The following is a 26,110-nucleotide window of genomic DNA, read 5'->3' as shown; positions in this document are numbered from 1 at the left end:
AAAGTATCTGTGGCACTTTAGGCTAGGCCATATTGGAGAGGACAAACTTAACAAACTGAAGAAAGATGATCTTCTCGGACCATTGACTTTCGAGTCTTATCCAGTTTGTGAGTCCTGTCTTCAAGAAAAAATGGCTAAGCTGCCCTTTGTGGGATAAGAAGAAAGGGCCAACGAGATATTAACCCTGATACATACTAACGTGTGTGGTCCATTCGACGTACAAGCTAGGGGTGGCTATGTCTACTTCATAACTTTTACCGATGATTATTCATGGTATGGGTTTATGTATTTGATGTACCATAAATCTGAAGCTTTTGAAAAGTTTAAAGAGTTTAGACATGAAGTAGAAAATCAAATCGAAAAATTCATAAAGGTTCTTCGATCAAATCGACGAGAATACTTTAGTGGAGAATTTCGGACCTATCTCAAAGATAACGATATAGTCTCACAATGGACACCTCTAAGGATGCCTTAGTTCAATGGGGTATCCGAAAGGAAGAATCGGACCTTAATAGATATGGTTCAATCCATGATGAGCTTCACAGATCTTTTCGTCTTTTTGTAGAGACATGCGTTACATTCAGCAATTCATCTATTAAATAGGATTTCTTCTAAATCTGTTCCTATCACACCATACAAGTTATGGCATGGTAAGAAGCCAACTCTTGATTATGTCAAGATTTGGAGATGTCCGGTCTATGTCAAGCGACAGCAGACGGACAAGTTAGATGCTAGATCTTTTAAGACTTATTTTATAGGATATCCTAAAGAATCCATGGGATACTACTATCTTCCTGAGAATCACAATGTGATTATGAGCTGTCATACCATTTTCTTGAAAAATGAGTTTATCCAGGATGGAGGCAGTGGGAGGAAGATTGAGCTCGAGAAGAAAGTCTCTGAAGAGTATCGAGTCCAAGAATCTGAACCCAATAATAAGCCAGTAGATGTGGTACCACTTCCACCTCGTAGATCAAGTAGGGTCTTCCGTCCTCCTGAAAGATACTTAGGTATTTTTACCGAGGATCTAGAGGAAGCGTTCCTTGTGAGAGATAGGGACATTAGAAATGATCCCAAGACCTACGATGAGGCGATGTCAGATGTAGACTCCGAGAAATGGATGGAAGCAGTGAAGTCAGAAATTGACTCCATGCATTCCAACCAGGTTTGAACCTTAGTTGATCCACCTGAAGGTATTGTACCTATTGGATGTAAATGGATCTATAAGAGAAAAATTGGATCGGATGGTCAGGTAGAGACCTATAAGGCACGGTTGGTAGCAAAAGATTATAGTCAATGCGAAGGCATTGACTATCAAAAAATTTTTTCGCCTGTGGCCATGCTGAAATCCATCCGGACTCTGCTTGCGGTTGCAGCTCTTTATGATTATAAAAATCTAGCAGATGAATGTGAAAACTGCCTTCCTAAATGGATATCTTGAGAAAGATATGTATATGGAGCAGCCTTTGGATTTCACGTCCAATGATAGTGATCACAAAGTCTGCAAGCTGCAAAGATCCATATATGGACTCAAACAAGCATCTCAGAGTTGGAATACTTGCTTTAATGATGTGATCAAAATATTTGATTTCATCAAAAATGAGCCGTGTGTACAAAAAGGTCAATGAGAGCGCTGTCACATTTCTCGTATTGTGCGTGGATGACATCCTCCTGATTGGGAATGATATTTTGATGCTGACATCGATCAAAGTATGGTTGTCAAAAGAGTTCGCCATAAAAGACATAGAAGAAGTTTCCTACATTCTTGGTATAAAAATATATAGGGATAGATCTAAGAGAACGATAGGACTCTCACAGCATATGTACATAGAGGAGGTGCTGAAAAAGTTCAGCATGAAAAACTCTAAGAGGGATCTCTTACCCCTTAGGCATGGCATTCATTTCTCCAAGATGTGTCCTGACACACCTGAGGAGATCAAGCACATGAGCAAGATCTCTTATGCCTCAGCAATAAGGAGTCTCATGTATGTCATGTTGCGTACACGGCCTAATATAGCCCTTGCCGTGAGTGTCACGAGCAGATATCAGGTGAATCCAGATGAAGAATACTGGATTGCTGTGAAGAACATCCTTAAGTACTTGAGAAAGACTAAGAATTTGTTCTTGATCTTTGACAGGACATCAGAGCTGAAAGTGGAAGGATACACCGATTCGGACTTCATGTCTGATATCGATAATAGAAAGTCTACATTAGAGTGTATTTTTCTGTGCAATGGAGATCGGTTAGCTGGAAGAGTTCTAAACAATCGGTCATTGCAGATTCAACCATGGAAGTCAAGAATATCGCCACCTCTGAAGCTGCTAAAAAAGCATTCTGGTTCAAAAAGTTTATTATGGAGCTAAGTGTGATGCCATCGGATGCTATTGCACTGCACTGCGACAACAACGGCACCATAACCCTCACTAAGGAGCCCAGGTCTCACCAAAAGTCTAAACATATAGAGTGATGATTCTACATCATACGCGAATACCTCGAAAAGTTCGTTGAGATGTAGAGAGTCGACTCCACATAGAATGTGACGGACCCACTGACCAAACCTCTCAATCAGCAGAAGATCGAAGCTCACCTTGAGAAGATGGATCTTAGATACATGGCCAATTGGCTTTAAGTCAAGTGGGAGTTTGTTAGATGTGTGCCTTAGAAATCAATTGTTGGCTGACACATTTTGTAATTTCAGGACAAAACTTTACACTTTTAAATTTTTATTATTAATAAAGAATAATTTTATTCCAATCATGTTTATGTGTCCATGATTTATCCTAAAAATTAACAAAGATGATTTTGTATATTCTCAAGGTGTTGAAAATTTGAGACATACATTATTAGTGATTAGTTTCTAAATGCTCCCGATTGAAGGACCGCCACGGAGACAGTGATCAATCCATTTGAGATCGGTGCATGGATCACCTTCCTTTTGGATAGATGAGTCTCGAGCCTGCGGTGTGAAGATATTGAGGTGAGAGTGCAGGTGGTTGTTAGAGAACAACTTGCACTGAGCGTGGCCAACACGAGAAACCACTTGAATGTTTACTCACTCATCAGTGATCTTCTCGATGCTGCAGTGGTGTGAATGGTCCTTTGACCAGCGATGTCATCGACTATTCACAGTGAGGCTATTGAGTTTGACTGCACATTCCCTTGATCCCTAGCCATTCGGATCTATGCTGTGTATGTTGGCTACAGTAAGTTCACGTTCGCTATTTAGAGTAGGATGCACCTAGATGGAATCTATTACTTTGGTAGAAAAGGAGAAGTCCTATGCGATTCACAAGACTGAGTTCAGAAAATCTTTGGCCAAAGCAAGTGTGAATAGTGGAAAAAAGTTTTCACAAAATTCACAAGTGAACACAAGTCGAGCCAATCTTGCATATGACTGACAATAGAGTTTGATGAATTTTTCATGACCTCCGCCAAGTCGAAACTCACGATAGAAGGACTGAATCACAATGGTAATTGCACCTAAGAGTTTATACTTTCATTCTGCTAGATTGTCACTACATACTGCTAGGTATCACTGGTGGATTGTGAAACTCATCTAGTATCGTCTTAATAATCAATGACCCTCGAAGGGCAAAGTTGAAATTTTTCAATCCATCGAAAGAAGTTTCGATGATATTGTAATGAAGATCACAATAAATCTCACTACCAAACAGAATGAAACCTATGAGATCACACACAAAAGAGGTTCTTGTCCGATCAGATGGCTGGTCGATGATTATGAATCATTGAAGGGTAAAATCATCAATTTGATTGATGATTAATCTTGTGCAAAAATTGCAATTAGGTAATTCACTAAGTGTTAATAAATCATAGGAGGATTAATTAGCAATTAGATTGCTAATTGGTTCAATTTGATTAAGCAATTGAAATTCGGATCAAGTCTAATTGAATTGGATTCAATTTGACTAGGGTTGGGTTTGATTAGATCAAGCCTAATTGCGAAGGAGATTAATTCTTAATTTGATCAAGACTTGGGTTTAGTTAATTCCTAACAAGATTAGGATTTAATTGAGGACATTGGCTTCCTAATTTGATTAGGTTCCTTCTTCTTATTTGGATCAAATCGAATCGGATTCGGTTTAATTCAAATTTGGAAACCCTAGAGTCTATTGGAGCTGGGACTCTCTCTCCACCGCCCCCCCTTTGGTTTTCACGCCCCATATTCCACAACAAAAATATTTTGGCGTGAGAAATAATTTACGTGAGAGTTCTAGACGCAGATATGGGAGAAAGAGGTTGTTATGGCAGGTAGTTGGCTGATGACTCATCCACCTTATCTTTTGATCTCTTTTCTAGTTTGAATTTGATTCAAATCAAAGATAGAGATAAGAAGAGAAACTAATATGATTTTTATGGCAATTGAGTGGCGCCAACAACCAATTCCTCTCTTGGGCATGGAGAAATATGGGCGTGAGAAATCAGATCTGATTTCTCATGCCAATGCTCGCCGCAAATTCCTTAACACCAAAATTGTTTAGCATGTGACGTAGGTGGCGCCCCCTCTCCTAAGAAATCCTAATCCTCCCTCTCATAAATAGGAACTAATTTTTAGACCCTAAAGAGAATGAGAAAAATCAAAAAAATTCAAAGAAAAATATTCTGAAAATTCGAGTCCTCTTCCTCCTTCTCTTCCTCACCGTTCTCCTTAGTTCTCAAGAAAGTCTGTGAGATCTGTGAGAGAACAACCTCAGCCATCAAAGAGTCTTCTGCAAGAGAACTAGCACTCCGGTGAAGACACCTATCTCTGGTCGGAATGAGTCCTCATGTGGATACCTGTGGAGGTCGGGTGTGTGCGCGGTTAAAGGAATCCGTTCAAATCCACGATCATCGGATGCGGTGTAAATCGATCCGCGCAAAAGTATTGAGATTCAATCTCACTATTTTTTCTTTTATTTTTTAAATTATGTGCACATCATAGATCCAGGAACTCGGGTAGTATAGCTTAGATCTGTTGCATGTGAGCTTAAAGGAATTTAACCTAGATCTATTTTCCGCTGAGATCAAAAATCATTTTGAAATTCATACATGCAACCTACCCAATTTGTTTGTAAATTGAGAAATTCAAGCAGGCCTTGAATGTCCTATAAGCCAAACCCTATGGGATTTGCGGCCATCTGTCACATGCCCGACATATGTAGGTGGGTTGGAGTGTGACATCTCTACTACAAAATATGGATAACAAGTTAGATTCTTTTGTACGAGTGAAGGCATGACTATATCTTCTTTCCATCAAGGTTCCACAGCCTGTAGCAGTTTTTTTTCTTCGTATTGTACAATTTAGGGTTTGATCCACCATGAACTTGAGAGGGAATGGTAACTCATTTATAAATCTCATATGGTAATGAACAATTAGTCAAGACATCTTTGGTATATAATTTCAATAATCGGAAACAAGGATTCCTGTTCATTAAGGCTTAGTTGAGTCAAGCTGAGTTAACCAGAAACAAGGATGATGGTATCAGATATCATGACACATTAGTCCTCTAGCTAGTGTGGTAACACAATCATGCACTACATGCTGATTCATGGCACAAACTGGCAAAAATTTATAGGCAATCCCAAAAAAAGTTTTGCAACAGGTACACTAGCATATATTAATTTAATTAATTTCTGAATATCTATCACATTAATTACTTTAAACCAGTGTTTAACTTTAAATTCAGCATCCTAAAGCAACCTAAATCTTCATGCTAGTTGTTGTTCAACAAGTGCACTGAGTAAATTATACTACAAAATAATATTACACATTTACATTTAAACATCAACCACACAGGTAAGCTTAAGTTCAAAATAAAGAATATGACGAGACACATTACCATGCTTACTCATTCATATACATTATAACATATTGTAGGTGTTTTACATATATGGTTGATGCTCTGGAAAGCTCATGCCCTCATGGTAGGGTGGAAAGCATAATATACTATTTCACTCCTTGAATTCTAGCTTTCATTTGATGTGGAGCAACAACTCTATGTTATGTATCCAATTTGCAGATCAGGACTTCAAATCCTCAAGAAAAGTAAGACAAGAACAAAGGGAAGGCATCAAACCGCATACTGGTAGCAAAACTAGCTTGTATCGCTACATATTAGCCTTCAATATACATAGCAAATTGACACACACTAGTACAGGCCAATATATAGCAATACGGATCAGCATCACTATATAAAGGTACATTGTACGCATTTCTACCTAGCACACAACCTGCCATAATGATTATTTTAGAAATGCAAATCTAAAATTTCTGCTTCTTTACTAATCCAATATCTTTCACTATCAAGATAGCACAAAAACTTTGATAAAAGGAAGCCACATTGCCATGTTAAAGGTTATAATAATAAGTACGATATTTTTATGAAGCCATAAATTAAAAGAGTAATGATATAGGTATCAAAACTAGGAACTCACGCTTCTTCTAGATCAATCACTTTAATAGCAACCTCTTTGTTTAGCTCCTTGTCGAACCTGCAAAGCAAGAACTTTGTAAGAGAACATTGCAGATTCTATCATAAGCCAAGCATGCATCTTCTTTAAGGAACTTGAGTTTTAAGAAATTGAATTATTGGATGGAACTATAGTGAAATTTAAGCACAGCATCTACTGTAGACTATTAGTATTGTACAAAAAAATGATAAAAATACAATATTTTTAATGAATATTAGTATTATCATTTGAACTAAATAATTTGCTCATCTAATTGAAAGGGACGAATCCTCTCCTTTTAAAAGAGGGCTAGTCCATGGACTCAACATGCTGAAGGAGACTCCCCGAGGATGATCACATTGAGATGCAAGATCTTGCCGGTGTCAAACAGTGGCTGGGTCATGGACTCCATATGCCAAAGGTGATTGGACATCACTAGGCTCCGCTTGGAGAATGACCCCGCCACCACTCCCGCCCCCATCCTCCCACTGAGGGAGTAGCTACACCCAGAGCAGAGTAAGACCATTGAAGGAGAGGAGAAGGCTCAACCACGGGCAGCAGTGAGGGGCTACAACGAAGCAGCAAAGAGAGAGAGAAAGAAAGAAGGGAAGGTGTATTCCTAAGGCTTTGTGAGAGAGAGGCAAAGAGAGGGAAGGAGGGAGGGAAGGTGGCTTCCTAGGGCCGAGACTCCGATCCAGTCTATGGCCTTAACTTGCCGCCAGCCAATACAATGAGAGGCAGAGGTGGATTAGGAAATAGGAGACTAATTCATCCATTTTTAAAGAAAACAAAGGAGGTCCTTCCCCCCTCTCAACTAGCATAGCTCTCGACAGCAGCAAACTAGGCAATTGCCGCCATGGCCTTGGCCTGGGCTCACTATCAAAGGCAGAGGATTCGAGGAGTCATATAGGGCTGGCACCCCCTGTGACATGAGGTCTCCTGGGCCACCTGAGGCGATGTGCTGGGGTTTGAGGAGGGCGTTGATGTGGTGGAGATTGGCATCAGCGGTGAGATGGTTGAGGGTGGTAGAAGTGATAGTGGTGGGAGGGAGGGAGAGCGGCAATGGAGAGCAAGGGTCAAAAAGCATTTGCGAGAGAGATCCACTTGTCCCTTTGAGATTTGTGCAAGCAGATGACTGAACACACGCTGCTTTGAGATCTGTACTAGTGGATGAACAAACCAGTGGTCACTTTAAAATCTGTGCAAGCAAATGAATGAATCAATGGCTGCTTTGAGATATGTGCATGTGAATAAATGGAGTTTGGAGTACTTTGAGATCCATGCAGTGGGTGATCCAATGGTAGACTCATGCAAAAAAAGTTGAATCGTTCTTTCATGCAAAAGATACAACCCGCTTTCCACCTGTTCCTTAAACCAAGATTGGACCAAAAAAAAAATGATAACAAGGATATTTTGGTCAAATAATAGGTTTATGATATTATATGATGGTAATATGACACCACTCTATTAACAAAAATGAATGGCAGCACCACTTTGGAACAATTTAGAGAATTAAAGGTCTTTGAAAATTTTTAAGATGAGAGTGTTTGAGAATCACACAAACTTGAAAGGGTCAAACGATAATTTTTCAAAAAACAAATAAGGGTCGGATTCCAGCTCCATCCCTATTTTGAGAAAAAAAAAAAAAAGGCATCAAAGGAACATCAAGTTGGTTCTCTTCAGGCCTATCTGGCATAGCTTTTATCCTTGTTTTCTACTATAAAAATAAAAACACAAAAATCAAGGCAAAAAACATGTTTGGCATCAAGATCTGTAATCTCGATAATAAGTACCATACCGATACCTTACCAGTTCGATACGGTATGGTCGATACAGTACAATATACACCCATATTGAAATAACTCTCTACCCATTTTTCTTACATTTTTATCTTGGTATGCCTCAGTACAAGTTGGTACACACGTCGATATACCTTGACTGTACGGGATCTATACTTACATGAACTTGAGGTTCCTAAAGATTCCCATAGCGTACGGTATGTCCCATATAGGATGATATAGGATGGTACAGCAAACCATGTTTGGCACTATTGTTTCTATTTTCTATTTTCAAAAATCATTTTCATTGTTTATCGAAAAATAAAGTCAACTCAACTATGCCTTCATCCCAAACTAGTGGGAGTCAGCTATATGAATCATTTCCTCCCTTTCGCTCTATTTAGAGCAAGCCCTTTCTTATTACATCATCACATGTGATTTTTAGACTACCACTACCTCTCTTTCTTTCTACATATATCAAATCACTCCTCCATAACCCAGTGCACCTCTAGATCTATGTTGTATATGCCCAAACCATCTAAGGCATTTTTCTCTTAAGTTTTCCCTAATTTGTACAATCCAAGGATCGTTGTGCCGATACCAAGGCCCATACCAATCAACCAACGACACAATTCAATATGCCCCAATGTCAATCTGTGCTAGGCCTATACCGACATAGTAAAAAGGTCGAGGGAGAGGGAGAACAGGATAGAAGAAAAGAGAGAGGAGGGAGGGAGGGAGAGGGAGAGGGAAGAAGGGAGGGCGAGAGATGATGAAGGCCATCATGGCATGCCCGACATGGCACAACGAGCAGGGGATAGGAAGAATGTCAGAGAGGAGAGAGGGACAGGGACAAGGAGGGAGAGGGGGAGGGAAGCCGCTGAAAGGCTGCTGGAGGCTGCTAAAGGCCCGAAGAGGGTTGGGGAGTGGGGTGAAGGGGCTCCACACTTCGGACACCTATTTCATTCAAAACAGAAGTCTGTTGAAGTCTTTTTTTTTATTTTTGAAAATAAGATGAAGTCAGTAACCCCCTTTCTAACTTTACTTAATATTTATGAAACTAAAAAAATTATTATTTTAAAATATTAGATGAAGTAGGCAAGAAGGTTGCCGACTTCACTTAAAATTTTCAAAAAAAAGGAGCCTCGACAGACTCCTGTTTCGAATCTGGAGGGTAGAGCCCCTTATCTGCACCACTCCCTGGCCCTTCGACGGACCTCTACCAGTCTCCATTTCTCACCCTCTCCTTTCTTCCCCCTCTCTCCTTTCCTCTCTTTCCTTCTCCCTCTCCCCCTCCATCAACTTCAAGTTTTGAATACTGGAACCATCTCGGTCCATTGCTGACACGACTCAATACGCCCAGAATGGGGCGTTTCAAGATAGTTCCACATTCCTTGGTGCTCCCTCTACCTTTTTACAAAAGATTTCATTTCTTATTCTATCTTTTCGAGTATTACTATGCATCCATCTCAACATTTCTTATTTCAACTATACTTATCTTGTGCATATGCTGTTTTCTAACTACTCAACATGTTGTAACATAAAGTATAGCTGGTTGTATGGCAGTTGTATAAAATTTCTTCTTCAACTTGGTAGGTATCATATGATCCCATAATATTCTAGTTATATTTCTCCATTTTAAGCATCATGCTTTAATCCTATAGATAACATCCTCTTCAAATCTCCCCTTTCTTATGAACAATCATCCTAAAAATTGAAAATGATCACTATTCAAAACTCCATGATCCTTAATTTTCACTCCACTATCTTTATTGCTAATTTTACTAAAACTACATTCTGTGTATTCTATCTTGATCCTACTTAATCTAAAAACTTCACATTTCAATGTACTCCTCCGTGATTCCAACTTACAATTAACTCTAACTTTAAGTTCATTCACTAGGACTATATTATCACAAACAGCATGCACAAAAATATTGTCCTGAATATGCTTAGTAAGCTCGTCCATAACTAATGCAAAAAGATAAGAACTCATAGTAAATCCTTGACATAAACCTATTGTGATTGAAAATTCACTAGTATTATACTAGTAATTTTCACATTAGTAATCGCTCCATTGTACATATCCTTAATCACATTAATATAACTAATAGTAAACTTTTTCTTTTCTAATACTCACTCTACGATTTCTTTAAAGACTCTATCATATGCTTTCTCTAAATCACCAAAGGTCATATGAAAATCTTGTCCCTTCACTCTATTATTCTTCATTAACCTCAAAAGGAGAAAAATAACTTCCATGGTCGACCTTCCTAACTTATAACCATATCGGTTCTCATATATTTTTATATCATATATTGATCTTTGCTCAATCACTCTCTACCAAAGTTTATAGTATGACTCATGAGTTCAACACCACGATAGTTAAAACAATTTTGAATATTGCTTTTATTATTATAAATCTGTACCATAGTGCTTCTCTACCATCCATCGGCATCTTCTTGGTCTTTAAGATTTTATTAAACAAATTAGTTAACCAAGTTACCTCCACATCAACTAACCACTTCCAAATCTCAATAGGGATTCTATCATATCTAACCATTTTTCCTATTTTCATCTTTCACCACCTTTTTTACCTCAAGTCAAGGTTTTAAATCCCATGGGATAGAACTGTCCCGGTCTTCTCATGGAACGGGATGTGCCACCATCCCGTCCCATCCCGACACTTGGGATAAGGGATGTCCCAACACATCCCGATTGGGATGCTGGGATGCTAACGAGACAGCCTTGTCCTGACACATGGGATGTTACCCCATCCCGATATTCCACAATAATATCCCACTAAGACCTGAATCCTTACCTCAAATATTTTAATTCTACGTATATACTTGGCATTTCTATCCTCAATGAAACAAGTAAGGCATCCTAAATCCTCTACATGACCTTCATTGAATAACTTACCAAAATAACTCCCTCATCTTTCTTTGATCTCATCCTTCTTAATTTCATCTTGGATACATTTAACCTAAGTCTCTAGTTGTTCTTTTTATTAGCCATGCAATCTTACGGATATCTTTCTCTTCATCCTTAGCAAGGATCGTTGTGCTGGTACCAGAGATCGTACCAATCGACCGATGGCACATTCAGTAACCCTTATACTGTTCCATGCTGGGCCCATACTGACATAGCAAAAAGAGCGGGGGAGAGAGAATAGGAGAAGAAAAAAGATAGAGGGTGAGGGAAGGAGAGAGAAAGGGACAGTGAAGGCTAGTGGAGCATGGCCTAATACGATAGAGAGGGTGGGGGAGAGAAAGAGAGGACGAAATGTAGGAGAGGAAAAGGGAGAGAGATGGAGGCCGTTGAAGGCCCGTGGTGGGCCAAAGAGTGGTGCAAAGGAGCGGAGGAGGGGCTCCGCCCTCCAAACCCATGTTTCATTAGAAACAGGGGTCCGTCGGGGCCCCATTTTTATTTTACAACTTTTAAGTGAAGTCGACAACCCCCTTGCGGACTTCACTTAAAATTTTCAAAATAAAAAAAAGAGGCATTGATGGACTCCTATTTCAAATGAAATAGGGATCCAGAGAGCCGAGCCCCTCTGCCCCTCCACACCACTCCCCAACCCTTTGGCAGCCTCCATCTCTCTCTCTCCCTCTCCCTCTCTCTCTTTCAAATTTCCTCTCTTTCCTTCACCCAGATTCATCAGTTTCTAATTTTGAATGCCAGAGCCACCCCAATACACCACCAATATGGCTTGGTACACCCTAGATCAGATGGTTCAGATAGGTTCCATATTCCTTGATCCTTAGTTCTAACTTAGCTCTCCATATGCTTTAAATCTAGCCTCTCACGTCATCTTCTTAACTTGCTTATTAAACATCTTATAGCTTTCATACACTTCTGTATTCCCACATTTAGATGGTCTTCTCTAGCACTCTCTTTTAGCCTTAACTGCCAACTGAACTTTCTCATCCCACCACGAAGTTCCCTTACTAGATGGCCCATTTTCTTTTAGTTCCTTCAAATATCTCTAAAGCCAGTTTCTTAATACTATCAGCCATCTCTTCCAACATAGTATTATTTTTCCCATCTAGGCCCTATTTTCCTTCAGCATTCTATCCTTAAAAGCCATTTGTTTCTCTCCTTGCAAATTCCACCACCTAGTCCTCATGGTCTTATTTTCATTAATCCTTCTCTTCGATTTCCTAATATGCACATCTAAAACTACCAATCCACGTTGGCTTGTTAAACTCTCACCTGGTATAACTTTATAATCTTAAGGCAAAACTTGATCAATCTTTCTAATAAGGAAAAAACCTATTTGACTAGTATTATGCACTTTTTAAAGTTATGAAGTCAGATTCCTTCTTTTAATGTAAATGTTAGCTAATAGTAAATTAAATGCCATTGCAAACTCCAAAATGGCATTTGCTTCCTCATTTCTTCTCTAAAACTATAACCTTCATGTATCCTTTCAAAACCCACATTGTATTTCCCTTTGCCCATTTAAATCTTGTCCATGAATATCTTCTTTACTAGAATCTCTGGAATTAGTCCATCCATATCCTCCTAAAAGCTTTGCTTGGTAGCATTATCCAATCTTACCTAAGGAATATAAATGCTAATAATATCAATAGACTCCTCTCCTAGCACTGATTTTATCAAGATTATTTTATCTCCTACTATATTAATATTCTATCAAAAACCTTTAGTTTGCTAAATATATCCTTCTTTTCTAGACTAACTTCTTCACCCACAGCATCTATTAAAGTGTGAAAGCCTATTTATAGAAAAATGAGAGCAAGAAATCTTTAATTTCAATATTGTCAAAAATAAGAAATTTACATTTTTTACTACCACCGAGATATTGTCACCACTATCACTACCATCATCTTTGCCACCTTTGTCATCATCGCCTCCACCACCATGGCGTCACCACCATTATTGGCATTGTCGCCCATGCCACAATGCCACTGCCACTACTACCACAACCTCCATCATAGCCATCAACATCACCACTCTCATTGCCTCTGCCACACCACCACCACCATTGTCATTGCCTTCGCCACACCATAACCGCCACCTTCGCCACACTACCACAACCTTTGCCACCCACATCACCACCGCCACCACTACCGCCACCTTCACCACCATTATCACTCCTACCCTTGCCACACCACCACCGCAACCCTACCACCAACACCATCACCACCACCGCCACCACCATAGTTATATTTTTTAAAAAAAATAACTATATCAAACATATTTATGGCTCTAAAAATTTCAAAAAAAATGGAAGCAAAGATTTTATTTCCTATTTCTAGAAAAAAAAATAAAAATGATGCCAAACAACACCTTTATTTCCCAATAATGCATTGTATGCATAAAAGAAGTCGACCATTTATTGGATGACTCTAAATGTATGAGGAAGCCTGGGGAATTGTGTTAGCTAGACACTTGTCCAGCTTGAAGAATCCATGTTGAATATGTATTGGCAAGTTGGCCAACGATTAAACAGAAAGATATTTACCGAATCTCCTGTTATAGCTTTTAAAGATCAGTAGAGAGTTTTGACCCTTTTGATAATGAGTTTGACTATAGTCATGCCAAGATTAAGCTTATAAACTTTCTACAGAATGCCTAGGAAATGGGTATAATATAACTTTATGTAACGTCATGGTTTTTATGTCCGTAAGCTAACTTCGAAATTTGGATCAGAAACACGTACATTTAAAGATCTTAGCAAGTAATATCTTTATTTTTCTTTAGTATAATTTGGCAAAGTTTATCCTTCTTTTGCCTTACGTGACTCATTATTCCCTTTGTTTTCTCTCTTCACCAATCAGATGATTGGATAAATATCTGAATCTGGTTCTTGCATCCATCCCCATGCACACTGCTTAGGAAAGGACAAGCAAGACTGCAAAACCTTGTCAAACACAGACAGCAACTGATGAGACAAAAATTGATGAATTCAAATAATCAATGAAGCACCGTAAACTACCGATCAAAATTTTCCTAATTAGAATGCAGCACCATCCCAAAACCGCAATTCAACATCAATAGACACAAAGTTACCATCTTCACATTCCCAGAATAAGGTCCATCATTTACTAATTGTGTTTCTTTTGAGTAATTGTTAATTGTACATTAACCACGAGCAAATTCCATTCCTACCCCACACCTACATACCACCATTCTGTTTGGTCCTCCAAATCCCCGGAATCCATGTACTTTAAGAAAATCCAATGTTGGGAAACAGCCCGATAAAAGGTAATCTACCACGAAGAATAAGAAGAAAGAACGATTACACTGAAACTGAGAGATTACCCTTTGAAGACATCACCGAACGATCCTCTCCCGATGAGCTCTAGATTGCTGAATCGGGCTTCAATGGCCGCAACCATGGCTGCCTCCGAATCGGACATGTTGGAAACCAGAAGATCCCCCGAGAATAAATATTTCCACTCGCGCTGCTCGAAGACCCAAATTTACGGCACCGCGAGCCCCCCAAGTCCCATCCAGCGATTGCCGAAAAGCCCCGCTAGCAGGATGGAACGAGAAAGCGACGGCGACGTGGCTTCGACTCGAAGGGAAGGGTGTGATCCGGGATCTCGATAGAGATCAAGAAAAGGCTCTTGATTCCAGCTGTTGGTGGGTAGCGGGAGGCGACCGATAGGAGAAGGGAGTGGAGGCGGGGGAGATGGAGGATGGAAGTGGATCGAAAGGGAAATGGGCAAGGGTTTCACAGGAGAAGCCCAGCGGCCGTCGCTCTCGTCCGGAAGGCGACAATGCTGCCTGTCCGGCTGTCTCGCTACTCTCTTTTTTTTTCGGGCTTCGCCGAAAAGAATAGTGGATCGAGGGGAGGTGAGGATGTTATCATGTTACTCGTTTACTCGTCACTCGAATGTTTGATGGGTGATTGAGGTGCTAAAGCCAAAAGCGTCGGACTACGTTGGCTCAGAGGCTAATCACTAATGAGGCGCAAATGGGTCAAGCCAGCCTAAGTCTAGGTTGAGCATGACTCAAATACTAGTTGAGTTTGGTCCGGTTCCTGGTCAAGGGGGCAAAACCATGTGCAGTGTACCAGCGCATTGGGTTAAGCAATGTCTACTCTCATTTTGGTTGGAAATAAGTGTTTTTTTTTTTTTTTTTTTTTTTTTTGACACAAACGAATGCTCATCCAGGATGAGCACACCTCAAAAAATTAAAAAAATAAAATATACTGTAAAGCTCGGAGACAAATCCGAATATAATGCTAGGTCCAATGATCAATATGCTCAGCCATATAGAAGATGATCCAATCAATGATGCTGTTTACCTCTTAGAAGACATATTGAGCAGAAACTGTAATGAAGTCATGAAGGCAGGTTCGAATGTCCCGAAGGAATGGATAGGCTTCCAACTGTGTCATATCGCTTCGAATCCTCGATGATAATTCTCTTTGTCTGCGGTTTCTGTTGGACACAAACAATATCAATCTAAGCGATGCGAAGCTCAACTCCTAGGATGGAAATAAGTGTTTGCTAGGTTATTTTTTGAGCAATGCTACGACAGCGCACAACTTTGCATTTCTAATTATGAAGTCACCATACGGATCATTGTCTTTTACATCATTTTGTATCGTTCAATATGGATTGTACAATATTATATTGAAAAAAAATTGATATGAAACCCAAATTTGAGTCAGTACAAACTTCATATCGAGACATACTGATTTGTACGGAGATATATTGAGATGTATCAAATTATGTACTGTCTTTTATTAAAGCATACAAATTTGTATTGAGATATATTAAGATAAAAATTAAAAAAAATTGTTAAAGTATTATTTTAGTACACGATGCATACTGCCTCATATCAATCATATTATAATAATAAAGTATCAATATGATATTTAGTACCGAGAATATGGGCTTTGATGTAGATATTTACCTTTTCTCGATACGCAGATAATAAAAAAACGATATGATACGGATGACAATTTGCCTGTTTGTTTGTTAATGTCTCCTTATGACTCCAATTTCCCAGGTTGAACTTGATTTGCTGAGTTTATGTCAACAATATAGGCTAAACCAACAAGTACAATAATTAAAATTGTAGGGTTAGCATTTAAAGATCAGAGTTATTTTGAAAAATGCTCTAAATGATTAGCGCAAGGTCCGTATCAAGACCACTCCACCAAATTAGATGCTGGATGCATATTTTGCATATGAGTTATTCAAGTGGAAAGAGCATTAGCATTGATCGTTACTTCATCAACAATAGAAACAATATTTTTATTATTATAAATTTTTATTTTGCCATTCGCTAATGAATCCTCAAAATTTTTTATGATTCGAATATTCATACATCATCCTCCAATTTATGTATAGAATTTTAACAACCAGACTGGGAAAGTATAGATATGTATGAATTACCAATTTTTTATGCTTTATTGTTCATTCATTTTTACCTCTTCTTGCTCATTTTTTTATGAATTAAATATATAAATATTTATATTGTGGCCAACTCCTCATCGCCTGTCGTCGAAAACGAGCACCTGCAAGACAGCATCTACATGGACCGAATCGGTGTCCGATGGGGACTCTCTGATACCTAAGTCAGAGAGAGAAGTTGACTGAGGGGCCCGATGCTCTGGCTACATCGGCTCCTGAGCCGGTTCTGGCACTATCAGCTCCGACAGCACTCCCTACCACACCGTCCGAAGATAGGACGGCTAGGAAAACTATCGAAGCACCATCGATAGTTCCCTCTATTGAAGAGGTTCAGATCGAGGCAAGAGAACTCGAACAATCTGCTACTACTCCAGTCGCTCCTTCGGTCGGGATGTAGTCGAGCCCAAGCTTCCCCTCACTTTCAAACATGAGGCCATAGACAGGGGACTGGAAAAAGGCCCCGATGACTTCGGTGGAAGATGCAGTGTTGGAGGGCCACACAATTTACTTCAACTTTCAAGTGCCAGGTGACAAATCGGCCCTGGCCAATCTGACGTTGGCTAGGCGACTGTGCCGAGTCATCCTTCTTCCAGCTGATCGGGAGCGTCGGAAGAAGCGGTCAGTAGCCGAGATGCTCTCATCCTTCTATCCGACGGTGACCGGGGTAATTCTCTTCTCTTTCTTTTTTTCTTTCTCTTTTTTTTTTAACCAACCTATCTTCTGTCTGCAGTTAATCCACGACATGATTGACTTGGAAACTGGCTATTCGAAGTTCGACGACATCCGCAAGTCGTGGATGGATAAGGTGGCAACCGTCCAAGCCGAGAAAGCGGCTGCACTTGAACAACTAATGTCGGCAGCGGAGCGTGAAGCCAAGCTTCAAGACGAGATTTTCCACCTAGCTGATGACTTAGCATCCTCGGGGGCTGAACTTAATTCGGCTCGTGAGGCTATCTTGGCTCTTGAGTCACAAGTCAAAAGCAAGAAACATTCTATTCACCGACTTCAATGGGAACGAGATGGGTGCATCAAAGAACTCGAAGCCGAGCATGGTTGTCATCGAGCCAGCTTGAAAAGGCTGGCACTGGCCGAAGAGGAGTCGACCTCCACACGAGTCGATGCTGACTTGGCGAAAGAAGAAGCGGAGTCATTGAGGGAGGCATTGAGTCGAGCGATCGAGAGCTTTCGAGGTTCGAAAGAATACAAGGAGGAGATCCTCGAAAATGGCTTCACTTCGACTGTGTCGAGTATGAAGATGGTCGGGACGTGGTCGAAAAATTATATCCAAATTTGGATTTGAGCAGCATCGTTCCTCCTGGGTCAGAAGAGGGAGATGCAGAAGAAGAAGCCACATCGGCTCAGAATGGGACACCGACTGTGCCTGTTGATCAAGCCGTCGAGTCTGCACCAAAATAAAGGAACAGGGACGACGATGGTGACGAAGATTAGTCGATGTGTTTTGCTTTTTTCTTTTTCCTTTTTTCTAGTCAGATACTTGTAACCGACTTCGGTCCAATTTTGTAACTTCTTTTTGACAATGAATGAAAGATACTTTTCTTCCACGTTTAAACTGTTTGTGTGGAATGTTAAGTCTGCAATGTCTGTAGTGTAAAGTAGCTACCGAACATTAATTGATGATCCGATCATTCAATAGGACTTGTAGAGTATCTGTTAGTCGCGTAGTCTTTGACGTACTTAATAATTTGGATAACGATGATAAGTCGAATATCCAATATCCGATACTTGATCGGATTTGTACGTCGGGTTATTCGATAATCGATGGCAAGCCGAATATCCTTCGACTGGCCATAGCTATGTCGATATAATTCTAATCCGATCTTGATCGTTTTGGTATTTTGTTCCTCTTTCGATAGAGTCGGCGTATTGGTCTTTCGACTATGGTTGGCTTTTACAATGGAAAGCCTTTATATTTGATGTCGGTCTAAGATCATAGTCGAGATGTCGGTTTTCATTGATTGTTCGGTTTTTTCAGTGAAAACCGACATATAGCCAGAAGTTGATAGGAATTGACTAAGACTCATGATTTTGAAATTTTGTATTGCATTCCAAGTAGTGTGTACATAAATGACTTTACTAGTAATACATCTTCAAATTATCGGCATTCCATGTTTGAGAAATTGCTAATCCGTCAAGAGTTTCTAGCCGATAGGTATCCGGTCTGAGTGTCTCGGATATTTTGTAAGATCCTTTCCAATTTGAAGATAGCTTTCCTTGATCTAAAGGTTTTGAGATTTTTGCTTTTCTCAAGACTAAATCTCTTGGCCGAAAGACCTTCGGCTTAACCCTGGCATTATAGTATCAGGCTATTCTTTGCCGATATGTAGCCATGCAGACTTAGGCCTGATGTCGGAGTTCTAGAAGGAGATCTAGATCGGCTCTTTGACATTCATAATTGCTCGGCTCACTGTATTATTCCATCCTGATCGATGGTAGTCCAATCTCGAGCGAGATCATTGCTTCTGTCCCATAAGCTAAATTGAAGGAGGATTCTCTAGTCGGTATGTGGAGAGTCATTTGATACGTCCATAGAATCGGATATAGTTCTTCTACTCAGAGGTCTTTAGCTTCATTCAATCGGGTCTTAAGCCCATGTAAAATTATTCGGTTAGTTATCTCCACCTCTCCATTCCACTATGGATGACCGACTGATGTGAGTTTGTGTGTGATATAAAATTTTGCACAGAATTTTCTAAAATTTTGATTGTCAAATTGTCGACCATTGTCGGTAATGATGGTGTGTGGTAAACCAAATCTATAGATGATGGATTTCTGAATGAAGTCATTCATCTTGCTTTCTGTGATTTATACCAGAGGTTCAGCTTCTACCTATTTGATAAAATAGTCGATGGCAATCACTACGAATTTTCTCTGACCAGATGTCAGGAGAAAAGGATCAAGTATGTCGATCCTCCATTGTGCGAAGGGCCATGGTGCTACAATCGATGTCAGCTGACTAGCCGATTGATGTTGTATATTTACATACTTTTGACATGATTCACATCTTGGGACGAGTTCAGCTGCATCTTTTTCATCGTGGACCAATAAAATCTTTATCGCAGGACTTTATATGCTAGAGATTTGTCCCCCAAGTGATTTTTACAAATCCCTTCGTGTACTTCTCTAAGCGCATAGTTGGCATCTATAAGTCTCAAACACTTTAGCAAGGAAAGAGAGAACGACCTTTTGTAGAGATGACCATCCATCATCACATATTGAGAGGCCGTCCATCGAAGTCACTTAGCTTTCGAGGGGTCTGCAGGAAGGACCCCGTCGGTTAAGTATCGGACGATCGGATCCATCCACATTGGTTCGGTAGTGAGCTACAATACTTCCTCGACCTTGTCGATGCTTGGTTGTTCGAGGCATTCAATGAATGTCCGATCCAGCGAGTTGAAAGCAATAGTTGCCAATCATGAAAGTATGTCGGTCCGAACATTTTTAGTTCTGGATATGTGCAAGATCTCAAAATATTTTAAGCTCACGGTAAGATCTTTCACCTTCTGAAGGTACTTCATCATAATGAGGGCTCAGACTTCAAATTCACCCTTGATTTGTCCAGCAATCAGTTGTGAGTTGGTGAACATCTTCAGACTATCGATCTTAAGCTCTTTGGCTATCTTCAAGCCGGCTAGGAGTGCTTCACATTTGGTCTGATTATTCGAAGCTTTAAAGTTGAATCGAAGGGCGTATTCAGTTACTACCCCTTCGAAATTTATGAGTATAAGGTCGGCTCCACTACCTTGTGCGTTAGATGCTCTATCGATGTGTAGCACCCAAGTCGACCCTAGGTCGGGTTCTGGAGTCATAACCTGCTTTATTACATTATCATCTGTATCTTCTAGCTTATTGTCAGATATTGTACATTCTATGATGAAGTCGGCTAGAACTTATGCTTTCATGAATGATCGTGGGCGATATTGTATGTCAAATTTACTAAGCTTTACAGCCCACTTCGCCATCCGACCCAACGTATCAGGTTGATGCAAGATCACCTTCAACGACTGATCTGTCAGAAACACAATCGGATGTGTTTGAAAGTACGGACAAAGTCGTTGTGCCGATATAATTAAAGCATAAATTATTTTCTCTGCTTTTGAATATCGGACTTCGACATTGTGGAGTACTTTACTGGTATAGTAGATCGATTGATGGATTCAATTTTCATCCTCCTGAACGAGCACCGAACTAACCATCTCTGTTGAAGTTGCCAAGCAGAGATACAGTGTCTCTCCGACCTTCGATTTTGTAAGCAAAGTTGGAGAAGCCAAGTATTTTTTTAGATCTTCGAAGGACTGTCGGTATTCATCCGACTATGAGAAGTTTGTCTACCGTAGAGTCTTGAAAAATAACAAGCATCTCTCGATCGACCTAGAAATGAATTGGCTGAGTGCGGCGATCCTTCCATTGAGTTGCTGTATCTCTTTCTTTGAGCTCGAATATTTCATGTCGATGATGGTCTTTATCTTTTCAGAATTAACCTCGATTTCTTGTTATGAAATAAGAAATCTAAATTTTTTTTAGAGGTTACTCCGAATGCACACTTGGTCAGGTTTAACTTCATCTGATATCGTCGAAGCATGCCAAAGGCTTCCTCCAGGTCTTGAATATGATATGAAGTTTAGAGACTCATCACCAGCATGTCATCCATGTATACTTCCATGTTCCGTCTGATCTGTGCCTTGAAGATCTTATTGACGAGCCGTTGATAGGTAGTTCTGATATTTTTCAGACCAAAAGATATTACTCTGTAGCAGTATATGCCTTTGTCGGTGACAAAAGCTGTATGCTCTTCGTCTTTTGGTATTTAGATCTGATTATACCCAATGAAAGCATCTATGAAACTCAGAAGTCGATGGACAGAAGTCGCATCAACCAATTGATCAATTTTTGACAATGGAAAGCTATCTTTCGGACAAGCTTCGTTCAAATCAGTATAGTCGATGTAAATTCTTCACTTTTCATTGGTTTTTTTCACCATCACCACATTGGCGAGTCAATTGGGATATGTAGCCTCTCTGATGAAGCTTGCTGCGAGGAGTTTATCGACTTTTTCATTAATGATCTTTTATCTTTTAGGGGCGAAAGATCGCTTCTTCTGTCTTACCGGCTTAACATTCAGGTTAATGTTAAGTCGGTGAGTTATTACTTCTGAAGGGATCCCGGGCATGTCAGTGGCCGATCAAGCAAAAATATCGATATTGGCTCTGAGTATTTTTATTAATTATTGCCATTCTGAGTCGGATAGTTACGATCCAATTTGGTTCATTTTCTCAGGATCTTCTTCTCTTAACGGAATAGGAACCAGTTGTTCAACTAGTTCACCCCTCTCCTGATTCTCTCTTTGATCCAATTTGTCGACAGACAGAGAGTCTTCAAATTTATTATTTTGAGTGGAAACAAAGAAGCAATGTCGGATAAGTTGTTGATCTTCACGTATTTTTTCGATCTCATTTCTCATCGAAAATCGGACTAATAAATGATATATCAAAACCACTGCTCTTAGAGTATTAAGTTCAGGTCGTTCAAGTATGGCATTATAAGCTGAAGGTACTCAAACTACCATGAATGTTATGAAAACGGTGCTCTGTTGTGGTTCGATCCCAGTGGTTAAGGGGAGAGAGATTTTTCCTTCCACTATGATAGCATCTCCTGTGAAACCGACCAATGATGTCGAGACTCTTCTGAGTCGACCAGTCGGTAGTCGCATTCGAAAGAAAATCGAATAAAATAAAATATCAGTCGAACTTTCATTATCTACAAAGATTCTTTTTATATCATAATTTGCTATTTTTGTCGAGACAACAACAGCATCATCATGGAGAGTCTGAATTATCTGAACATCTTCTTTCGAAAAAGTTATTACACTGTTGAGTCATCTTCGTTTTGCTGACTCTTCTTCAGAGGTTGCCTCCCGGCTCGGTCGTCCGAAGATCATGTTGATCACCTCTACAGTCGGTTGATTATTACAGCTTCTGCTTGGAGCTGAGGTCATCGATTGGCAGGAGGTTAGGTCGGTGGGTCTCTCTGATATTTTTTGAGGTAGCCTCATTGAATCAAGACTTCTATCTCATCTCTGAGTTGAATGCATTAGTCGGTATCGTGACTGTGATCACGATGAAACTGACAATACTTCTTCCGATCGTGGCTCCTCGATGATACTTTTATTGGTGGAGGGTGTCGCAAATATTCTGCTCCTTCGATCTCCATGAGAATCTATACACGGAGAGCAAAAAGGGAAGTATAGGAGTTATACCTGCCATAACTCGGCCTTGGACTCCGTCGTTAGGGCAAAGCTTGCTTATTGGAAGGTGGCCAAGTTGATTCGACCGAAGCTCTATCCTTCTTTTGTTTCTTTTTCTTTTGACCCTTGCCCTCTATTTGATGACGGTCAGAAGCTCCTTCGTCTGCACGCATATACTTGTATGCATGCTCCAAAAGTTCAGCATAAATCCAAGGAAGAATTTTATCCAGAGAATATGAAAATCGTGACCCTCTCAGACCTCTTTTCATGGCCGATATAGCCATGTCTTCGTTGAGATTCTTGACCTTAAGCGTGGCTGCATTAAAATGAGCCATGAAATCCCAAAGTGTCTCAGATTCTTCTTGCTTGATCGAGAAGAGACCGTCAGAGGTTCGTGGCGGCTTTCGACTGGTGCTGAAGTGAGCTACGAAAGAATGTTCTAGCAGTCCAAAAGAGTATACGCTTTCCGACTGAAGCCCGGAGTACCAGGCGGGAGCGGCTTGTCGAAGAGTGGTTGGAAAGCCGATGCACAGGAGGACATCGATCGCCCTCTGAATCATCATGAGAGCTTTATAGCTCTCAAAGTGATCGATCGGGTCGGTGTAGCCGTCATATGGCTCCACTTGAGGCATCTTGATTCGAGATGAGATCGGTTGGTCCAAGATATGGTGAGAAAGGGACTGTGCAGTATGAAAGTCGTGGTCGTTGGAGGACTTCCGACTTTCAACTTGGAGCTAAGCAAGTCGGCGATTGATCTTCTGAAATTTGCATTCATAATCATCAAATTGCCGTTGGAAAACTTTGGAGGTAGAACCACCCGACGAGCTTGAAGGAGAAGCGGTGGGTGTTCGCCGTCGTTTTTCATTCCCAATACTGTTGAGATGGGTAGGAGAGAAGGAACGCCATGAACGATGAGGGGCACATTGAGAGTGCCGAGAATGTCCTTGCTCGTCTCGACAAGGAAGCTGAGAAGGTTGCTTCGGAGAAGGAGACAGTGATCGCCATGGATGACGGTGGCTGTGCCTAGAAGGCACCGACAGTGCCATCGATTGGCCCGTCGGTGGCTGTTGTTGCTGGGTTTGCTGTTGCTAGAGGCTTTTGACTGCCTTCGCGAGAACATTCATTTGCTGCATAAGTGCAGCGATCTGGACATCCGTGGTGATCACAGGACGTGAGGAGTTAGGCTCTGCTACTGGAGGAGGGGGAGGAACCTCTTTCCGACAGGAAGAGTGCCTCGCCAATCCAGTTGCAGTCGAGTGTTAGGCTTTGATTTTTGTCATGACGAATATAAACCTCTGTTTCTCCTTCTTGGCACGTCAATCTGTTGTAGCCAACTCTCCATCGCCTATCACTGGGAACGAGCATCTGTAAGACTGCATCCACACGGACCGGATCAATGTCCGACGGGGATCCTTCTATGTCGAAGTCAAAGAGAAAAGTTGATGAACAGTATTTTGAATGTTTAGAATAGCAGAGCTCTCACCAGAAGTGGCTTATCAGTGCTGTTCACTTATCCCCTTTTTTATAGATGAGGTTCTTGTAACCGTCGGATGTGATTTCATATTTTATGATGCTAAATTATCGGACCATAATCACGTAGTGGGTCATTAATTTTTACTAATTGCATCGTGATATGCGGCAGATAACCGTTCATGACGGTTATGGCATGTTGAGTAGATCAACCGACCATACGTCAGTAGTAGGCATGGCTGTCGATTGATAATTCTGTCATACCGTCAGCTCAAGTCATCTGCTATTTATCAATAGTGGCCGAATACTAATCGATCACCGGCTATAAGTCGGTGAAGTTTGTTCAATCGGTTGATGAAGAGTCGGAATCGCATGTTCGGTCAGTCGGCTATTGCCGAGTCGGAGTCGGGAGTCGGTTGGCTTGAATCGGGGGTCGGTCAGTTTATCCCAATAATTTATCTTACGCTCTTTACTTTTATTATTTTTTTAGTTTTTGGTGATCCAGATTCTCTAAGAACTTCTACTGAACATTTCTACTGAATGGTCCAAATATTTGCGACCTGACTATGATATTAATCATGTTTTAATTGAAGTAGGTGTAATGAATATATTTCCAGTTTTAACTTATCCACTTTTCTCCCTTACTAGCTGTTCGTTAAAGCATGTGAGGGTGTATTGACGAAAAAGAAAAGCATACTTTGAAAAGAGATGGCTCGAAGGAAAACATCAACCTTTTTTTGGCGTATAGAACAACCAACGATATTGAGCATTAGACTTGTATAAAGACAGTAAAAGAGATGGTTGAACCTCCAAATTATGTTACTATGGCCTTCAAAACAAAACATGAACTTTGGTAGGGATGTGATGGTCCTATAATGGTTCAGGTGGATAAGCATTGACAATTTATTATCCCCTAAAATCTCATTTCTATTTCTTTAGTAATCGACTATATTGGCTCGGTAAATATATGCCTTTTAACATAGCAAGTTAGCAATCCAAAGCCTTTGAGTTCCTTACTTCTTCCTTCTTCAACACCTCTTCACATGGAAGGAAACAGAGAAAAGGGAAAGAACTTAGCTCTTGTTTTGAGTTGCTGAAATGGAGAGGAAGCCATGATGTAACCATACTGTACAAGTTCATTTGACTTGTAGAAAGGCAAAAGTATTTATAATTATGATCTCCTTATCATGCTCTATGAAAATGTGAGGACAAACAGAGTGATCGGATAAAACTTCTATAGTTGGACCAATCATGGAAAGAATTATGATCGGACATGCTTCGAAAACATTCATTAAAAGATGGGTGACCGCATTCACATAAAATACTAAGAAAAGAAGAATGGATAAATTCTAGAGATATTTAAACAGCTTAGATAAACATCACATAACTGTCCCTTTTTTGATGGATGTCCCAATATATGCACGTGGCAGATGATGACAGCCCGATCATAATTTTTTTCATGGTCAGTCCAACTATAGAAATTTTTTTCAAATAGATCTTCTAAAAGAGAACACAACAGAATTTTTATATCGACTATCACGGACATAGAATCTAATCCTATGTTTGAGCCTTGATATGGAATGAACTATCTCATGCTTAACACCACCACCTTCACTCAAACAAAAACAGCCAAAAATAATAATTAAGCAAATAAGATTCCAGGCTCTCTGACATCATGGCATGGTGAATGATTATTATTATTTTGGTTAATCATTATTATTTTTTGAAACAACAACATGTGTTCCTTGTTCTAAAT

At 40.1% G+C, this 26,110-nt stretch overlaps 1 protein-coding gene across 1 annotated transcript in view; it reads right to left on the bottom strand.

The window, feature by feature from the left end:
* Positions 1 to 14,983, bottom strand: part of LOC105061568 (uncharacterized) — a 39,992-nt gene extending 25,009 nt beyond the window's left edge. The window contains exons 1-2 of the mRNA XM_010945661.4: positions 14,515 to 14,983; positions 6,434 to 6,490 (exon numbers count right to left, since the gene is read on the bottom strand). Coding sequence (XP_010943963.1) covers positions 6,434 to 6,490; positions 14,515 to 14,612 — 155 coding nt within the window. The 5' untranslated portion in view covers positions 14,613 to 14,983. The remainder of the gene's footprint in view (positions 1 to 6,433; positions 6,491 to 14,514) is intronic.
* Positions 14,984 to 26,110: the final 11,127 nt, after the last annotated feature.

The sequence above is a fragment of the Elaeis guineensis genome, chromosome 6 (genome assembly GCF_000442705.2).
Source record: "Elaeis guineensis isolate ETL-2024a chromosome 6, EG11, whole genome shotgun sequence".
NCBI lineage: Eukaryota > Viridiplantae > Streptophyta > Magnoliopsida > Arecales > Arecaceae > Elaeis > Elaeis guineensis.
This window is presented reverse-complemented; position numbering and strand designations above follow the sequence as displayed.